The sequence below is a fragment of the Halichoeres trimaculatus genome, unplaced genomic scaffold (genome assembly GCF_033239565.1).
Source record: "Halichoeres trimaculatus isolate MK-OKI-2021-1 unplaced genomic scaffold, fHalTri1.1 fHalTri1_scaffold_7, whole genome shotgun sequence".
NCBI classification, from domain to species: Eukaryota; Metazoa; Chordata; class Actinopteri; order Labriformes; family Labridae; genus Halichoeres; species Halichoeres trimaculatus.
In genome coordinates, this window is record NW_027437185.1 from 28,624,002 (window position 1) to 28,645,053 (window position 21,052).

Here is a 21,052-nt window from a genome sequence, read left to right on the forward strand (position 1 = left end):
CATACACAGTGACACCATCACACGGCTTATCTTCATCAGATATTTTCCGTTTCAGTCACATCTGCAGCTTGACAACACAAAACTTTCACCCACAGAGAAATTGTTTAACACTTCACTGTGATTCAGTGACACGTTTCACCGTCATGCTGGATTTACCCACCATCCATCTGACACCTACACTGAGACATGACGAACTGTGACATGCTGAGTGTTTAAAAAAACACATGGTCCTTCACAGCATCCATGGAAATACTTGATGATGACGTAAATCATCAATAATTTAGTTATGTTTTAATCATTCTGCAAAAATCAAAGAAGCTTATCTCATAAATTATCAACAAGCCAGTGAGTCATTCTGTGTATGTCATGCAGCAGTTCACACTGAAAAAGGAGAAAAACAGTCATTAACCACCAAATTTAAAAAACAGCTCCTCGGTGGGGTTGTTAAATCAAGCGCACGCTGCAGGAATTAGATTTTCATCATGCAGCAGATCGGCTAATCTCACCAGTGTTTGTGAAAGCTTATGAATCTGCTTTGATACAAGGTCAAATACATCACACCAGTTTCCCTGCTCGTGCTTAAGCTCAGCATATCTCTCTAGGACAACACACACAAAAACACTAAATTCACTGATTTAGTTCACCACAAGTCATTTAAACCCCAAACTTCCCATGTCTTTCTCATCAAATTCTTGACCAGCTTCCTCATAACAGCCTTTCACAGATCACAGATCAAGACACTCAGGTGTGAAAAATGTGATTATGGTGTGAAAAAGGCTGTTTTTGCAGCATGCTGTCATCTCTTGCACCCTGAGGCAGAAATTCAGGAGGTTCACATGACTTTCCAGTAAATGTCAATCATATTGCAGATGGTTTTGTTGCTGTCATGCCTCTTTAAAGCCAAACTATTTAATCCCCCATGAAGGAGTTTAACTGGGAAATGGCTTGTAATTGATACTAATGATTCTTTGTGGGCTACAAAAGCAACCATGACCATTAGCAACAATGGTGAGAATGTCAGGTGGGATTTTTAAAGATTTTTAAAGCCTGGAGCCACGGCAAGAAGACAGGTTTTAGACCAGAGAGTTAAAGAAATAGCCTCCCTTTAACGTTTCACACCAAGTATAAACAATGAATGATACTGTTGGTTGATTAAGGACAGCTGATCATATTTTTTTGGGGAAAAAAATTGATAACAATTAGGGAGGAACAGCTTTCAGGACAGGGGGCACCAGAATAGGTGTAAACTAGATTCCACACTGCAAAACTGAAATCTTATCAAGTTTTTTTGTCTTATTTTCAGTAGAAAATTCCTTTTTAGACTCAATATGAGCCAAATTCACATGACCAATCCAGAAAAATGTCTTGTTTAAAGTTATTTAAGGACAAAAATGAGGTCTGAATTGCTCGTAACCAGTAAAAAAATCTGCCAATGAAGCAAGAGAAAGTTACTTGTATTAAGACATTATTCTAGTCTCAAGGAAATTTCCAAGCAATTTTTTCTTGTTCCATTGGCAGATTTTTTTTACTGATTACAAGCAATTCAAACCTCATTTTTGTACTCTGATAACTTGAAACAAGACATTTTTCTGGATTGATAAGTTGAAAGTGGCTCATATCAAGTATAATAAGACAATTTTTACTTAAAAAAATACAAAAACACTTGATAAGATTTCATTTTTTTGCAGTGCACACAGCAGCTTTGACCAGTATTTTTGGGATTTAGCTTAGAAACAAGTTGAAATTATCTTATTCTTTTACGTTTAGAGCTTTTAGGGAGCTATGCATGCTTTGTTGAAGTTAAGGGCACAAAAGTCTCCATATTTAGACACAAACTTGACGAATAAACTTCTCTAAAGTGTACCTAAGGTTTTGTGAATCTCCTCAGGTAAAAACATGAGCTGAAAAGAAAAATAGCCTGAGATCATTCCCTCATGGAGCACGTTTGAAGGCTGTGGCTATGAATCACTTTCTCAGACAGCGGAGCAGGTATTCTGGTTATACTGGTTATGAATTTTTATTATTCTCTCTTGACACAAATGCTGACTTTGCTGTTATCAGCTACGCAAAAGCACTGCAGGTTGACTGTGAAGTAAATTAGGTTATTGTCGCGGTGACACTCAATACTTTGTGTACAAATCAGGAACAAACTAGGACAAGACGGGTTTAAATCAGGCTGTGGATGTGTCAGCTGCTCAGAGAGTCGAAACAAAGGCAGAAAACTGTGAACAAAGCTGCTCTGGAGTTGTAATGATCACCATGTGATATGAAGAGAAAACACACAGGATGGATCAGCAGATGTTTGAGATGGAAGGGATCAGTCCAGCTGTTTGAAGCAAATAAACAGAATCTCATCTTTAATCCACCTGTCTGACTCAACGCCAAAACTACATTGAAAAAAAAAAAAGAGACCAACAAAACTTTTACATATGACCTGAGAAACTTTATCTCATTTATGATTGATTACACAAACATTTACCTGAGGGATTTATCCCAGAACACGTGCTATCGGAGCAGCATTTTATTTCCCTGCTTAGCTCAATAAAACGCATGAATAAATATAAAGTCCCTGTCAATACCTCTACTAAAAAACCTCAGCAGCCTCAGCAACCTTTGCCCAGTATAATTTATTCCTACAAACGCCTGCTTATTTATACAGCTTAGTTTTCTCTCGTGCTGCAGTATAGAGTCTAAGATTTCCAACCCACCTTTTCCTTCAGTCAGCATGTTAATAAAATCTCTAAGATCTGTCTTTTTCGAACCTCACAGCACGGTCAAAACAGGTCCCATCATTCATGCTTGATTGAGTCAATCTAGCTAACTGCTTGCAAGTACTCGAAGAATGAAAAGACTTACAAGGTGGTATCTGAGCTGTTTTTGAAACACAATGAGTCATTGTCAAAAAAAAAAAAAAAGTTGAAATTTTTAAGCAACGCTTCTAGTGTGATCAAAAACAGTTAGATTTTCCACTCTGTCATTTTCCAGCTAGGAAACTCGCTACAAGCAGGAGAAAATGTTGGTGTGCTGATGTTCATTACATGCAACACATGATAAGACGAATAAAGACATCCAAGGCTGCAAAAGGAGAATCATTGCAAGGTGAAGGTGTCAGCATGTCTTCTTTCCTGTGCTAATATAAATGCAAATCTGTCCCTTAAGTCAAGGCTTCAACAGCATGTTTTTGATACCATGTCCTGCCTCCTGAGACTCAACTGCGCACCAATAGGAGAGCCTTGTAAATGTGTTTGTGGACAAGTTACTCTGAGTTCACTACAAAAAAAAACTGAAATCTTATTAAGTGTCTTAATTTCAGTAGAAAATGTCTTTTTCGACTTAATCTGAGCCACATTCACCAAAGCAGTCCAGAAAAAATGTCTTATTTTAAGTTATTTATAAAAAAAAAAAAGGTCTAAATTGCTTGTAACCAGTAAAAAAAATGGAATGGAACAAGAGAAAAAGTTACTTGTATTAAGACATTATTCTAGTTTCAGGCAAATTTTTGAGCATTTTTTTCCGGTTCCATTGAAAAATTTTACTTTTTACTTGTTGAAAGCAATTCAGACCTCATTTTGTCTTTAAACAACTCAAAACAAGACATTTTCCTGGACTAATGAGTTGGATGTTGCCCATGTTAAGTATAGTAAGAGAATTTTTACTTAAAATAAGACAAAAACACTTGATAAGATTTCAGTTTTGCAGAGTTTCTGGGCAGAGTTCCTGGTAAATTTTGGAAAATTTTGCAAGTGGATGTGCATCTGAGACTTGTCAGATCTCATTCAAGATGTGTTGCAGTCTTAGATTCATGCACTGCTTTTCCTTTTATTATTATCCTCTTTCATATTCCACCTTGCTGACACCAAATGGCCAAATTTTGTTGAAGACTTTGTGTTCTAAAGTGAACAGAATCCTCTTTCCTTCAATCTGAAGTAGTGCCTATTTTTTCTGCTGATTTTTTTAAAGCAGGTGATTGCCTTAAGAAAGATAACTTAAAAACAATGTTTCAAACATCTCTGAACCCGAGTTTTTTTTTTTTTTTTTCATTTCTGTCATGCTGACAGGGTTTAACAGAAAAGCACTGACGTCCTCTCACCCTTTGTGTCTACCTCCACAATCCTTCAAGTGTTTGCATCCCTTCCTTCTCTCCTCCCCTTCTCCTTTGTTTTCACTCAGGCTGCTCTGTGCTGCACCAGCAGCTATCCTGGGACCTCTCTCTGTCTTTTCTGACTGCTGGTGTGTAAACCTGACACTGACCTGGATCATCAAACCCTAAAGAGACCCAGAATCTCTTTTTCCCAAGTTTACTGTTTGGATTGCAATTTACTTTTCCTTGCTCTTTTGTCTCTCACATGGCTGATGCTCAGCTGTCTCACATGATTCACAAAACAAGTTCTGGAAATGATGTTTTATTAATTTTGCATGTTGAAAAAATACCTGTATGTGTTTTCTTCAGCTGATTAAGAGCTCTTCAGGTTTTCAGACTTACAGACTGAACAAGCACTCCGAGGTGGGTTTTGATCTGAGATTCTGAGCTACACAGAAATAAAAAAACAACTTGACTTGTTGTTCTGTCCACCCCTCTTCTCTGATTTTCAAACTTTTAAACCTCCCTCCTCTCCCCGAATAATAAAACCTAATTTGGAGGACAGTGATCAATGAGTGCAGTTCTTCTGACCAGCTGCCCTTTAATGATTTATTGGCAGTAAGCCGTGAGACAGTCCCACACAGTCCAAAGGGCAGACCAAACTCTGTCCCCTGCTGGATTTAAAAACCTGCAGAGTTTTATGAGTGGAGCTCATGAAAAGTTGGAGTACTTGACTTCAGCTCAGAAATCTTCACATAACTTCCAGCATCAATAATGCAGCTTATATTCAAAGGATGAAACAAAACAAGGGACAGCTGATGGATCGAAGTGACAGGAAGAAATCGTAACATTGATCGATAATGAAGAAGAGATCTGTTTTTAATGGGAAAGAGTTTGGAAGAGAGGACATCTGGTCTGCTTGTCCTTCAGTTATCATTTAAATCATCTGAGTAGAGAAATTAAAGAGGCCTTCATTTTTTAAACGTTGATGATTAAAAAGAGAAGAATGTTACCATGAATATTAATGTAAAGTCATTACTAATTAAACTGTGACACATGCTGGGGACACGTGCTGCCTCGATCCACCATGAAGGGAAATTAATTTACTGTTTTTGCTTCTTTTTAATGTTGGGAGGCCTCGCGTTGAATTTTGTTTTCACACTTCAGAAAAGATATTTTTCCTGCAGCAGAAATGTTCCTAAACTTTGTTTTTAAGTATGTTTCTTGGAAAAGTTAAAGTTTCCAACACTAATCTGCATGTTCACCAGACTCTATCACTGAATGAGACCTTTCAGTCAAAGAACACTGTCAGAAAAAAAACAAAAAAGAGTGAAATACAAAACTTGAGTGTGAGATCTGAGACACAAATTTGCAAAAATTGCAGAGGGATGCTCTCATAATCAAGCAGTTAGCAAGATTTGAAGATCCATTAATTTGAAGTGCTGCAGGGTGGAACGTAAAACCCATCACCCCTTTTTTTTTTTTTTGTGAATAACTTCTCTGTCTTTTAAGCTTGTGTTTCAGAAAATCCTACTTCTGTGTAGATTTTTTTAAAGTATTAAACAAGAAAATTAAATGGTGTGTTTTCCTATATTGAGGCCATTATATTTAAGGCTCCCCCTACTGCCTGGCTGCAATACATGCAGGTCACCTCGATTACAGTACGTTTTATTGTGCTTTAGACTAATTGTAGATGTTGTTATCTTAAAAAAGAAAATCCCAAAGTAGAAAACTGTGAGTGTCAGATGCTTCTTAAAAAATGCATGAATGAGTTTTCATACATGTCTTCCATAAATGGTTGAATAATAAGAATGTAAAGCGATGTCTATCATTTATAAGTCATTTTAATTATCCTGAAATATATCTCCCTCTGGGCTCTGGCTTTCTAGTAACCAAAGATGATTTCAAAATCGTTAAAATGTTTAAGATGCCAGAGCTAAAGAAAAAAATAACTCCAATGAATAATTGATCACACTCTAAAAAGTTTGGTTTTAGTTAAGCTTGTTTTGAGGGTAGGAGAATGATAGTGCTCCATCACAACCCCAGAAAGAGGCTTTAAGAAGTGTAAATTATATCTTTATGCACTGAAAAAAGTTCCTACCTGTCCGTGAGTCCAGCCGAAAGCATCTGTGCTTATTCCCAGACACGATGTGGTACACCACCGGGTCAGGCCCTCCTCCATCTCTCGTCAGGGCAGAGACACTCAGCACTTCTGACCCAACAGCTAGGGATTCTGGGAGCTGAGCTGTGTACTCCGAGCTCAGGAAGACAGGCTGGTAGTCATCCAGGGAAACCACATCCACCGTCACAGTGGCGACAGAGTACAGGTGACGAGGCAGGCCGCGATCAGTCGCCTTTACCTTCAGCTCGAAAGTAGGCGGGGTATCTGGTGTGAGAGGCCGCTCGAGGCGCAGTATCCCTGAAAACTCATCCAGGGAGAAGTAACCGCTGTCGCCTGCGAGAAGGGAGTACTTCACCTCTGAGTTTATACCTGCAGGAGACAACCACAGAGGAATAAAAGCGCTTATTGCCTTGAACATAAACAGAACTTTGCCTAATGACTCTATGCATTTCTTGAAGACACGACCAATAAAACATGTCATACGTCATTTAGTTTGTTTGTTCAGTAATGTTTTATGAGGTGGAGTTGCATAAAAGCTCTGACAGACGTGCTACTGCATGAAACCAGATTCCTTTCTTGGGGAGGGAGAACAAATTAGCCAAGGAATTGCTACTGTTATCAAAACCACATCTGTATTTCCACAAGGTGTGTCTGTGATTAAAAGTGAAGACATGATGTCAAAGTACACAGAGGGAAATACAAAAGAAAAACATCATCAAACTTTCAACAGTGTAATCTCAGGATTAAAAACTGTCCAAAGTTAAAGTCACAGAAACTTTTAAACATGTGCCAAGAAAATAACACTGAAAAGGAAACTGTTGTAAAGGGGGATTCATCCTCTGTCTGTACATGTCTTTTTATTAATACTCGAGTTTTTATGACTGATGTTATTTTGATACAAACATGGAAGAATGATGTTTTGGCTCTGTGCTGTCTTTCATCTGCAGGATGCGAATATTTTGGAATAACAAAAGCAATTGGTATTTATCTCAGCTTTGACAATTCTTTATATCGGTGTGAATCCAGAAACTTGTGCGGTATTCACATGATGGAAGTTTAAATGTTTGTTTAGTGCAATAAAACGTCATGGTTCGAATTCCATTTTCAGAAAACATGAATGTGCTCTTCAAATTTTATGACTAACTTCACATGACATTTTTATACTTCTTTGGGGAATCAAAGGGGAGGGTGGAACCCTGAAATACATAAAGCACACACATCCATTGTGGACAACAGAAAAACCCTAAACATTTGTCCCTGAACAGTAATTTCTTATGATCCACTGGCTTGGAAAATGGGAAATGTGACTTTTACTCTACTTGTCCTACATTCAGCTTTTTTTATTCCCCCATGAAGTGCACTGAACATAGATGTGGTTTCTGTGACATCACCCCCTGGTTTCTTGGGTTGTGCAACCCAGTGATGGCACTCGTAATTTTGGGAAGGCTGAGTCAACAACACAGCCAGGAAGCGACAAAGAGGCAGAGTTGAAGCGGGCTAAAAGCCTCCAGACAAACAGCTCTGATAGATCTGCCTGTTAAGAATATAAGCCACATCCCATGTTAGGCCAAACTCTGCAAGGTCTTCGCCTTATGATCTTCAAACCAGATCAAAGAGTGAGGCTATATTGTATTTTTTACCTGGCTCTAGAGATATTAGTTTATTTGTTCAAAGTAAATAGTGCAAACACTGTGTGCACATGGTATCTTAAGCATTCAAAGCCTCTAGTGGACACTTGAGGAACAGCAGTTGTCTTCACCTCTGCACAATGTTCATTCTTCAGCAACTGATGTTGCACCTTGGTAGGCCAATTTACCATTTACCATAGTACAGTTTTGAAGCCAAAATACCCCCGTCAAAGGCGCAGCCATTGCCAGCAGTTGTGCAGCTAGAGTCTGCGCAGTGAAAACTGTGAGGGATTCTGGGAGAATCTGGGTGGAGCCGGGTGATAACAATAATAAGTATTTTATTTTTTTTTGAGAGTCTAATCACTTCTTGACTCTACCTCCCGACATACTTTACAATCCCCGCCAAAAAATACACAAGAACAGCAGCTCTCAATCATCATTAAATGTAGAGTAAAACGTCATTTTATAACCTCTTATAACTAATGAAAATGGAAATTCAGAAAAAAGAGGACCCAAATATAAGGCAGCCAAATAATTCCTTCAATTCACCACAACAATCAGATGTGAGAAACATTTCTACGAGCTGAGTTCACTTTTTAAAGTTCGACCACAGCCCATCTGGAATGACTGGAGAGACAGATTTTTTTTTGGCCTATATTGCAGCCAGCCACTAGGGGGAGCAGGCGAGCTCAATTCAAGCCGAAAAAGATGACACCCATTTTTTTTTACAGTCTATGAATGAATCAAGGTTTTCTTCATCTGGGAGTGAACATGACTGCTTTTTGTCCAGTTGGCTGCGTGTAAGCCCCTAGTGGCCAAGGAGAACATTAGAACAGGATCATTTGGAAAAATAAGACAGATGAAAGTTCATCTGCATAAAGTTTTTTTAGATTTTGAGTTGACAAAGTAGACCAAGAAGATTATCACATGGAACATACTCTGATTCAACTCTTTTGAATTTCCTTCCCTGCCTCTAAGGGCTTTTGGGTACAGCTCAGTTTTAAATGAAAGGTGGAGAATGTGTGTCAATATCCCCTGTCTTTTCTTTGTGGTCGATGTGTCCCAACAGAAGTCTGTCAAAAACAAAAACTCCAAGAGTTAGAGTTCATTAGTCATTCATATTGTCTGTGAGAAAGTAACTTGTGTAGAAGAAGCGAACAAGCTGCTGCACATCTGAAGGAGTGGCCGACCTGTTCTGTCTGCTCCTGTCTGCTAGCCAGCTGTGTGTACGTTAAAGTGCAGTGTGTGTGATCTCTGCTTATAACTAGACATGTGTGTCTGCGAATTAAAGTCTTTGTACAGGCAGATAAGTTGTGATTAAGTGTCTTTTACTCCTGTTTTGCAGTCCTCTTGTTTTTGATCGGAAGGATTAAAGCGTACATTTTAATTTGTCTTGTTGACACTAAAACACTCAAAGTACTACAGTCTCTTTTTACGCTGCTGTGATCTGACTCACCGTTAAGACTCATCTGATCATCAAAATGCAGCGTATAAATAAAACATTCAAAGACTGCAGTAGAAATTTGAACTAAACTGTGTCAGCAAACTTCGGCAGAACAGATTGGTGCGGATTTGTTTGGAGCTAAAACACTGAAGTGATTAAGAAGCAAAAAGCAGTGAGATTAAAGTGTGTGTATAGACAAACAGGCAGAATGTGAGATTAAAAACAGGAGGCTGATATGAATCCCAGGCGCAGAGAAGTAAAGAAAAGCAAAGAAAACTACAAGGAGGAAAGTAAACAAAGAAGAAAAGAAGTAATTGATGTGAGAAATAAACAAATGCAACTTGTGTAGTAGTTTTGCTTTCTAAGTACAAGACTAAGAGCTTCTTGTTTGTGTTTCAGGTGTCATAGGCTGAGGAATGATGGTTTGAGCCCGTGTGTCTTTGTGTTTGTCTTAACACTTGAGTAAAGCGCATGCAGGCCAGAGACATTTTGTTCAGTATCAAACTGCTGGTGTCTTCTGTTCTCAAAGTATTCGTCTCTAGTGATGCCAATGTTTATGATCATTTTTTCAGATGAAATTGTTGATTTCTGTCAGCATGCACACTATCTCCACAGCAAAGAGCACAAAACGTGAGAATGAAATTTATCAAAATGACAGAAAGGTGTAGGCCGAGGCTTGGGCTTGTTGTGCCAAACCATTGTAAGTTATTTAAGGTATAAAAACCAAAACTATGAGTCCTATTCTTTTACTTTCTTTTTATTTGTTCATAAATGTATTCTCAAGATTTTCTGCAGATTATTTTGGGTATTTTATTTTGTCTTTATTTGAAGGACTACAGGAAAGAAGCAGGAAAACTAAGGAGAGGTCTGGGAATGACATGCACCAAATTAAGTCAGGACTGGGAATTAATCCTGTGAACCAGAATGTAGCCTCCATAATGGAACGCCTGCTCTACCAATTGAGCAAAACTGGCGCCCCGGCATCATAGTTCTAAAACTTTATCAAAGTAGTTCAGCAGGTTTACTCCTCTTGAGACATGCACAGTTCTGCCTCAGAGACGGGGTATTATGCTCATTTTCAGTCGTTATATTGTCCGTCTGATAGCTCCGTAGTAGTTAACGTGATTTACAGTTCATACAGCTTTTTATTTATCTCAGGTTGGTGTCTCAGAAACCCCCTCATTTCAGCCTTTATCTCAAACACTTCAATCCAGTCATTTCAGCAAAGTGCCCCTTCAAGCATGTTTCTTCTGATTCACCGGCTCTCTACAAGCCTCACCCACGGTTGTCGTGCTGTAAAGTCTTTGTCATCTCTGTTTCTCTCTAATCATAATGATGAAATGATAAACCATGGCTATATGTTTTGGACCTGAAATCTAACCCAGGTGTTGGTAAAAGGAACAACAAGTAGTATAGTTTTGTTTCTTATGTGTTACATTTTATCATGCCGTTACTACCAATCTGTGATGTCACAAATTGAGCATATCTCCTGATCCTGTCCTGGTTTTTATTTTCCGACCAGTATGATGGGTTTTTTTTTTTTCTGCAGAATGGTGAAGTCCAACTGTGTAGTTCATTTGAGTCACTAAACACTGAAGAGGTGTGACATAAACTGGAGGGGGTGAGGCTGAGCCCGTGGCAATGAGACATAAGCCTGACAATTATGTTATAATGGATTTACATCAATCGACAGTTGGTGACTTAAACATGCCATCAATTGTGACCTTTAAGACAAGACGTCAACACTTCATCACTTTTGCACTCGAGTGTGTCTTAAAGAGGAATGTTTACAGTCTGTGCTCCGGGGATCATGAACACAGATTTTGTGTTGAAAACTTGGGAGGATTATAAAGGACTTAGAGCTCAAAGCTATGGTAGACTTTCTGTGAGATTTGAAGCAGTAAAAGCAAACTCAGAAAATGTTTTTCATGGTGTGACAAGCTGCTGCGTTGCTGCTAAATCCTCTTTGTATTCAAATAATGCTTACATGTGTTAGGGAGATACTCCGGTTTAAGTGTAGCTATACACTAATTAGCCAAACAATTATGACTATCTATCCAATATAATAAGAGATACTCAACCTCTAAAGGAGCACTGTGGTATTTGTACAAAGATGCTGGCAGCATGATCTTTAAGTTGCTTGTTTTGAGTTGTAATCTCCATGCATTAGGGTGTATTTTCTAGCACAGCAGGGGGTGGGATCTTAAAATGCTTCTAAAATCAAAAGTTGGTCACATTTAAAAAGTGTATCCACAATTAAAATAGATAATAAAATAGGTGTTAAATGTATTTATTTATTTTCAGTCATTCATTTTCTGAACTGCTTATCCTGTTTAGAGTTGTGAGTGGCTGGAGCCAAACCAGCGACCTTCTTGCTGTGAGGCTGCAGCACTAACTGTTGCGCCACCATGCAGCCCTTATTTTATTTTTCTGTTTTTGGATTGGCCTATTTGTGTTTTTCCCACAGAAGAGGGTAATCAATATTTGGGATTGTTATCTTAAGGGTTGCAGGCTGTAAAGTTTGGGAACACCTGGTCTAACTCATCCACAAAAGCTGCTCCGTTGCACTTAGGTTGGGGGGAATGGTTTGTAAACGTTAACATTTATTTCTTTTGTTTGTTGATATCTGATTGCTCATCTGGGTTGTTTGCATTTTGGATTTCTTGTTGCCAAATCAAAACAAATCAAAACAAAACTGATTATATAACCTTTGTCTAACCCTAACCCTAACCCAGAATGATCAGTTCACAGTAAAAATCAGTTAATGAGTTGCGTCAGTAGCTCGTTGAACATGACTTGAACCACGTAAAACACAGCTGAGGACAATATGAGGACAAGCAGCTGAATACGCATGGTAAACACAGCTAACAGAGGCTGTTAAATGTATAATTACTGTGACCTGATGAGTGAAGCAAGATGCTAATGCTGCTGGGGTCAAAGGTTAAAATCTCAGTGCAGCAACTAATTACCTGCATAGCTGGAAGGATGCGGTGGATAGGTATCAAGTGGATGTTTCAGAGAGCTGCTGAGAATGATTCAGTCTTTGATTATGACCAGAAGTGTAACACTCTTATGAGAGGTTGTCACGACATGTTCTGACCTGAGGGAGCTGGTGTAACCCTCTCTATGGTCATACTGTGGTATGACCCTGTCTCTCATAATCCACAGCTCAACTTTTGACTCAGGAAAAAAAACTCACCTGTGTCTGGGTCTGTTGCATACACGACAGCAATGGGTGTCCTGATGGTTGTGTTGTCAAACACAGTGACTTCATAGTGGCTGGAGGAGAAGCGTGGCGGGTTGTCGTTCATGTCCTGGACCATCAGCAGGATGTCTGCCTGACATGACCGCCCCCCGCCGTCTGTTGCCTTAGCCACCAGGTTATAGTCCACCTCCCTCTCTCTGTCCAGCACAGCAAGAGTGAAGAGCTCACCTGGGGACACATGGAGACGTGAAATTGAAGTCTCAACAACTTTGTTGAGAAAACACATTAAATCTAAGAAGAACTCTAGCCTTTACCTGAACACACCATATGCACTGTTCAATTTTTTTTATGAAACATTGCACTGATTTTAGACCTTTTCAATCCCTTATATGTTTTGCATCTGCTACTTTTAAAATATGCTACTATTTCATGCTAAATAAAGGTTAAAAATTATAATAAATACACAATTTACTATGTTATAATAACATGCAATATATCCCCTGACTTCCTCTACTTGTAATTTTCTAATTTTAAGACCCATATCTGATAAAAAATAAAGCAAGTTCTTTCTATCAGGTAAAAGCTTTAACAAACTGAGGCTCTCAATAAATAGTTGCATGTTGTACATGTGAGCTGAGGTGGTGGCGTCTTTCTTTTGGACTCTAATCTGACCAAATGATGAAGTACTACTCTTCTGTGCGATATCTCATAGGCAATCTGGTGGCTCTAAAGACATGGGACAAAGATGTTATGACAGAAATTAAGTGAGATGGATGTCAGAGGTGCCCCTAGAAATGGGAAAGAAGAAATGACAATAGAACTGTTTTTCCCTCTTAGCAGCACAGAGCCTCTCTGAGCACCTGATGCTATCACAATCTCAAACACTCAGCACAGATCACTTGAAAGGATCACTCTTGTTTTGACCCCAAACAGACACCATACCGGTCCTCTGGTCGAGATGGAACTTGTCTGAGTCTGGACCGTGGAGGGTGTAGGAGATCTGTCCATTAGCTCCCACGTCTGGATCTGAAGCTGACACCTTCAGCACAAACATGCTGGAGGGCGAGTTTTCCATCACCGCCTCAGTGTACACCAGCTGCAACAAGAGGATAATAATAATAATCAGGACTCCATTTGCATTGCACTTTTCCCAGACAAGATGCTGAGTGCTGGATAAATGAAATAACAGAGTGACTGGAATCCAGTAATAAGGGAAAAAGGAAGCTTTTTGAATACTTTTAAGTTTTCACATTAAGATGGTTTCTTTGTTTGCTTTTGAGCCAGAATTACTCACAAGATGTTAAGAGCTGCAAAATTAACTGTGAGCCACAAATCACAGAGTTGTGAGTGTTTTAATCAAATAAGATATTACAGATTGGTTGTCAGGTTTAGGTCTCTGTGCTCACACATATACAATCAATCAAATCTTGTGCAACATGCAGCATAAATTTAAATAATTTTCTCATGAAAATGTGAAGCACTCATGAATATGGACTGCTGAGGGGAATAAAAAAAACTCCTCACCTGTTCACACAGAGGGCTGTTGTCGTTGATATCCAGCACATGGACCTCCACAGAAACAGGAGCCTCAAACTTCCCGTCTGTGGCGCTAACTCTGAGTGTGTATCTGTCTTTGGTCTCTCTGTCCAGAGGTTCCTTCAGGATCAGACCCCACTGACCTTCATCCTCCTGGATGATGGCAAACTGGCCCAAAGGATCTCCATCTGCGTGTAGGATGAAACTCAGGATTTAAATTCCACAAGCATTTGTGTTTAAAATACACAAAGATAATGTCTGAGCTCCCTTTTTATAGTGCTGAATGTCTTTTTTCATGTTTCACCATTTTGTGCATCTCAAACATTATTTTTCCCCACTCAGTAATTTCAATTTTTTTAATCCAAAGTTTTCTCATTTAATGCAGCAGCATGTCTGGTGCTGAGCTCTGATGCTGAGTTATCCTTTTGAATAATTCAGTAGTTTCTGTTTGCCATCTTCATTTTCTCTCAGTTGGGTGTTGTGGGGGAGATTTTTTTAACATGAGGATGACTCACCAAAGTGAATTTGCATTTTGAGGTCTCTTCCCCTTGTGCACAAACTTTTATCTTTACCTCAAGTGAGACAGCTGAAGCTAGTGGCTGAGTTTCACATCGGTCTGTGTGTTACAGCAGATTGCATCACATGTGCCTGTCACACACCCGTCTGACAGGTGACACACACTGATGGAGAAGTAAGGAGGGGTGCAGCTTGCTCTCTGACAAACCTCGGGAAAGAAATGGCAGCTGGAGGTTGCCACACAGGTCTTGTGAGTGAATTGTTGAGGTAAGACGTTGGTTTCCCTTGGCAGTAACACTAATTGAGAGTTACTGTACACAAACAGCCCGCAGCAACATGAGGCATACGACAATACTTGGATACATGGAGACTAGTCTTATTAAAGGAAACCACAAGTTATGTCAGGTAAAATTTAGGTGACAGATTTATGACAGCAAACGTTTACTGTGCTTCAACTTTTTACATCATCTACTGGTTGGAAATTGCTTTGGGGCAACACTGTGACCAGAAGAACTCTCTGTCCTACTCTGTCCCTCCATGCTGTTATTAAAAGGCGGGATATTTACGCCCCTTAAACGCCACATCTGCTGTGTGTAATGTACAGAAGTATAATGGTTAGGTGGAAATGTTCTGTCCCTTCTTCAGAAGCTGCTGTAAAGACGATAGTGATGTGCAGGTTTGGAATAAGGAGCCTGTGTGTTTTTTCCACACATAACTCACAAATAAAGGCTTACTTTTGAAGTATGTGGCCATGTGTACAGTGAAACCTAAAACTAAAGTATCTTAAGCAATATAAGGCAATTTGCCCTAAAAAGTGTTTATAATTAATTTTATATCAAAAGATTTTGAACCAAACATTGAGCCAAGGTAACTTTAATTAACAAAATGAAAGGCAATGATCAGCGATTTTTGATTAACAAGATAAAAACAAGAATCTCAAAATGAGATTTTTTTGTTTGTTTTTGATTTTTATAGAGCACAAGGAATTGACTTTATTTTTTAATTCTATTTTTTAAATTAATTAATTAATTAATTTATTTTGTTTACTTTGCAAAACCAATATCAAAGTCAAAATGATGGATAAATGTTTTATTTTCTTTTTTTTTTCCAATTATTATTTTAAAAGTTAACATAGAAAAAGCCCATGTGAAATATCCGTTTAACTCAGTGGCTCCTTCAGTATTGTAGTTTTTCAAGGGCTCACCATGACACTATCAGGAAAAGATACCCAGCATTTTGTACTTTTGCAGCATGGATCAGTCCCTTAAAGACCATTCACATATTTACTTGTAAGGGAAAGAATGCCAAATGTATACATGTAGTATTATTAAAGAGGAAATAGAGTGTTGCATTCTTTTTTGGTTGATAGTAGAAAGACTGAAATCCATGAATGGTCCAGTATTTCTGAAACAGCACTGATGCAAACCTCCAAAACAGGCAGCGATGATTAAATGAAACAGCTCTGTTGTCATCTAAAACTCCTGAGTTAGTAAAATCCCTCTATCATTCATACTCATGTTGAGTAACTTTATATTCAGTGTTTGTTTTCATTTTTTGACAAGTGTCAGCTTCAGCCAAAACATCCCCGTTTATAAATAATCCCAGAGTAAATCTTCCTCTGTTCCACCTTCCAAAAACAATGTTGTGACAGCAAGCTCCTTGAACGGTCTGCGGCTTGAACTATCTGGAGGAAAATTGAGGATTTGCATAAATTTGAGGCTTTGTTTTTGTTTATAGCTGCAGGGCATTGTGGTTGGTATTCTTTACTTGCCAGCTTGTCAAACTGCTCCTCTTTGTGATTAATCTCTGGCTTGAATAACTTCATATCATAACTTAGTTGCAGGCGATTAACAGAGATTTCATTTCACCTCATTAATGTTAAGATGATTCCCACGGTGAAACAAATCGTCAGTGGCAGAGTAATGTTGAAAAATACACACATACACAGACTTTCCCACAAAAACATGACCACAAATGAGTGTATCAGTGACACTCAGTTACACTTCTGTGCAACCGTGACAGTTAACTTAATGGAGAGACTCCTATCCAGTATCAGAAGCTAAACGCTGAAAACACACTCTCATAAATACACAACTACACATACTGACCTGTGATGTAACACGTCACCAGGCGGTTCTCCAGTGACACATCAGCGTCTGTGGTTTTCATGGAGACGAGGACTTCTCCTGGACTGCTGTTCTCAACCACTGAGCCACGGTACACTGCATCAGCAAACTTTGGCGGGTTGTCGTTCTCATCCGTTACAGTCACCTCCACCAGGACACTGGACGACAGATGGGCATCCCCACCATGGTCCGTGGCAACAACGTTGAATCTGTAAACTCTGGTTGTCTCACAGTCCGTCGCTTTTGCTGTGGTGATCCAGCCACTGTCTCCGTCGATGGAGAATACCTCGGTGATCGCCACTGTGTCGTCTGGTAGGGACTCCAAGCTGTAGGTCACGAGTCCATTTGTGTCGGTGTCAGGGTCATTGGCAGTGACCTAGAGAACAAGATAAGCACTTGGTCAAATACATATTTTATTTCAAATTGGAGCATTATGAAAAAATATGCTGACACTTCTCATGACTTACCTGGATAACTGTGGTCCCAGCAGGCATGTTCTCAGCCAAGAAGGCTCTGTATGGGTTTGCATCAAACACAGGCTGGTTGTCATTCACATCTTGCACCTGGATGCTGACAGATACCAATGATGCGACATCAGTCCCATTATGGTTCCCCTGAGCGATCACATCAATCTGATACCACTTTGTCTTTTCGTGATCAATGCTCTTCTGCAGCAGCAACGTTCCACTTTCCTTGTCCAAACTGAACACTTTGTCTTTGTTGCTCTCCACAGTGTTCCCATTCACCAGGCTGTAGATGAGCGGCATGTTGGAGTCAGCCTTCACTGAACCGATCTCTGTCCCGACGGGGGTGTCCTCTGCAGCAGAGAAGGTATAAAGAGGCTCTGAGAACTTTGGGAGAGGAACTTCAGGGGAAACAACTTTGACCTGAACAGGGACTGTGGAGTTATAGAAAGGCAGGCTGCCATCACGGGCTTTAACTTTGAAGTTAAAGATCTTGTTCTCCATGCCAACAAGACTCTCTTTGACACTCACTACACCAGTGAAAGGATTGATCTCGATGACATCTTCAGTCACCTCTTCAGCTTCATCCACTGTGTAGGTGACATCTGCATTCTTGCCATCATCTGCATCATATGCCATGATTTGAATGACAGGAGAGCCTTTGTTTACATTGGACTGGATTGAAACTTGGTACTCAGTTGCTTTGAACTGAGGAACATTGTCATTTTCATCTGTGAGAATGATCTTGACAGTGCAAAAAGCCACTTTTCCTCCTCCATCTTTTGCCATAACTTTGATAGCAATGACTCTCTGGGATGGACTCTCCCTGTCCAGTGGTTGCGTTGTGATAATCTGCCCGTCCTTGTCGATAGCAAACTTCTCATCAGCCAATTTGTTAATGATGGTATAATCAACACTACCGTACGGCCCATCATCAGGGTCAATGGCTGCCAATCGGATCACTCGAGTTCCTGCCTCAGCGTTTTCAGCTAGCTCAGCTTCATAGACATTTTGCTTGAAGAATGGACTATGTCTGTTGCTGTTAATCATGTCAATATTGACAGGTGCTGTTTTCTGAAACACTCCATCAGACACTGCCACTGTCAGGTTATAGTATGGATCCAGATTCCTCTTGCACACATTAGAAAAGGAGATGATTCCTGAGGTTTCATTGATGTTGAAGTACCGGCCTTCGTTCCCTGAGAGGATTTTGTACTTAAGATTATTCAGGTCGCCAGTGTCGGGATCTGAAGCTTGGATTTTGATGACGATGTGGCCACATTTTGCTGTTTCATCCAGTGTAGCTTCATACTGTGAAGTGACAAAGTCTGGTGGGTTGTCATTGATGTCTGTGACATTTATAAAAACATAGGCTTCACTACTGAGAGGGACACTGCCATTGTCTATCACTTTGACTTTCAAGTTAAAGTGTTTTGTGGTTTCATGGTCAAGCACCTGTTTTGTGACAATCAACCCACTTTGAGGATCTATCTCAAAGAAATCTGTCTCATTATTTTCTGTTTTCACCACCTGAAAGGTAAGGTCTTTGTTTCTACCAGAGTCCACATCAGAGGCAGAGAGTTTTATCACAGACGTGCCGATTTGAAGCCCTTCAGGTACGTCCGCTGAGTATGTGAGCTCTGAGAAAACTGGTGCGTTATCATTCACATCCTCCACTTCGATTTCTATGGAGGCTTCAGAGAAAGCTCCAGTCACAGAGTCAGAAGCTCTGACTGTTAACACATGCATGGTTTGGCTTTCATAGTCCAGAGGGTTTGTGACAGTAAGCACACCAGTCTTGAAATCAATGTGAAAGTGCTTTGAAGCATTTTCCTCTTCAAGGTTGTAGATGAGCCGATAGCCCTCTGGATTCCTGGCCTGGACGTGTAAGATGGTGGTGAACGGAGGAACATTTTCAGGGACTTTTAGTGGATAGAGGAGAGTCTGGAAAACTGGGTTAGTTTGATTCCTCACTTGAACACTGAGCTCTGCTGCTGTGCTGTGACTGGGTGCGCCTTCGTCTGTGGCCAAGACTGTCAAAACATACTTATTCAGAGCTTCAAAATCTAAAGGTCTTTTTAGAGATATATCACCGACATCAGGGTCGATCCTGAACAGGTCATAGTCCTCCTCCAGTGAGTACATAATGGATCCATTCTCCCCAAGATCTCTATCCACAGCAGTCGCTTGATACAGCACATCTCCTGGGTCAGAGGTGTCAGACACCGTCATTGAAAAGGGCAAGTTAAGAAACTGTGGTGAGTTGTCATTCACATCGTCGATAAAAACCTTAACCTGAGTTGTAGCTGTTCTGGGTGGGGTTCTCATGTCTTGAACTTTCACAATGACATCATAAATGTCTTGTTCCTCTCTGTCAAAAGGAACACCTGTGGTCTCAAGAATACCTGATGTCTGAGATATCACAAACATCCCAGTTGGATTTAACACAGAAAACAAAATAGGTTCGTTCAAATAACCACCTGTAGCTTTGAGTGCTGCCAAAGTTTTCACTGTCTTCAGGTTTTCTGTAACACTTGCTGAATACACACTCTGCTCAAATCCAAGATCGCTGGCTGTTAGGTTTGTAACGTTCACCCTAACTGTTGCCAAGTCTTTGTAGAGGCCATCAGAGGCTTTAACAACCAGTTGGTAAAAAGGCTGGAACTCAGATGCATTGCTCACAGATATTACTCCAGTGTTTGGGTGAACTGAAAAGGCATTGTGAGGATTCCCCTCTGCGATGCTGTATGAGACTGCCGAGTCGGCGTCATGGGCAATGACGCGTACAACCTCCATGTCTCTGACAGCTGGGAAGATGACGGATGGTTCATACTCTGAGGTGGTGAATTGTGGTGGGCAGTCATTCAGGTCCAGGACACGAATGGTGACCTTGGCAGGCTCGGCTGCATACAGTGATGGCTCCCCTGAGTCCTTCACCTGCACAGTAAAGTGGTACTCGGCCTTGGTTTCAAAGTCAACTGGTGCTATCAAAGATATGGTGCCCATACTGGGGTCTATCCTAAAGATGCTGAGGGCCTCTGGTTCAAGGATCTGATACACCAGAAGAGAATTTGAATCTTTGTCTGCATCTGAAGCCCGGATGACCAGAGGGATGTTTCTTTCTCCCATGATCATGCTGTCCGTATGTGCTGACTCACTTATTTGCCCCTGGTACTCCCCTTGGCGGAAAACAGGGGCATTATCATTTTCATCAATCACATAGATGTAAACAAATGTCTTTGAGGAAGCTCCTGCAGTTGTTGAGGCCGACACCTTGAGCTTGTAGGAAGCCACATTTTCAAAATCAAGGTACTTCTGTAATGAAATCAACCCAGTGAAAGGGTTGATATGAAATGTCCCATTTGAGTTACCACTTTCTATCCCATAATGCACTGCAGCAGGGCTAGAGGCTGAGATGGTGACAACTGGAGTTCCAAGGGTGCTCAATTCACTGATCTCTGTTAGGTATTCCTCAGAGGGGAAGACAGGTGGGGTGTGGTCAGAAATGCGGATGTGGACATGGACAGAGCACAAGTCACTGCGCTGAGGGAAGCCCTGATCAGTGGCTTTGACTGTCAGGTGGAACTGGTCCTGAGGCTGGATGTCCAAAGGTTTGGACACAGTGATGGAGCCCAGCTCTGGATCAAGGGAAAAGATGTTGTCGATGTTACCTGTGGACAGAGAGTAGGGTTAGGGCTTCTCATCTGAGAATTTCTTATACAAACTTAGTACAAATTGGGCATCCAAGACAAAAATGTTGAACTATCCAGGTCATCCAGAAACAGCGAATACACAAGAGTGGTACTAATGCTTCCATCTCAAACTTCATAACAAATGAAAGTACTTTTTTAACTGACTGAAAGTTGCTTCAGTCATTTTTAACCAACTTGTGTCTGTCATTTTAAGGAGAAAAGTGTAATTTTAATGGTG

The 21,052-nt window shown here is 40.2% G+C and overlaps 1 protein-coding gene across 2 annotated transcripts in view; it reads right to left on the minus strand.

Annotated features, from left to right (window-relative positions):
- The window catches only part of fat2 (FAT atypical cadherin 2), a 126,297-nt gene that overhangs the window by 52,696 nt on the left and 52,549 nt on the right, over nt 1-21,052 (minus strand). For both annotated transcript variants that reach the window (XM_074674897.1, XM_074674896.1), the window contains exons 11-16: nt 17,126-20,793; nt 16,641-17,034; nt 14,005-14,204; nt 13,423-13,576; nt 12,475-12,708; nt 6,183-6,572 (exon numbers count right to left, since the gene is read on the minus strand). In XM_074674897.1, the coding sequence (XP_074530998.1) occupies nt 6,183-6,572; nt 12,475-12,708; nt 13,423-13,576; nt 14,005-14,204; nt 16,641-17,034; nt 17,126-20,793 (5,040 nt within the window). The remainder of the gene's footprint in view (nt 1-6,182; nt 6,573-12,474; nt 12,709-13,422; nt 13,577-14,004; nt 14,205-16,640; nt 17,035-17,125; nt 20,794-21,052) is intronic.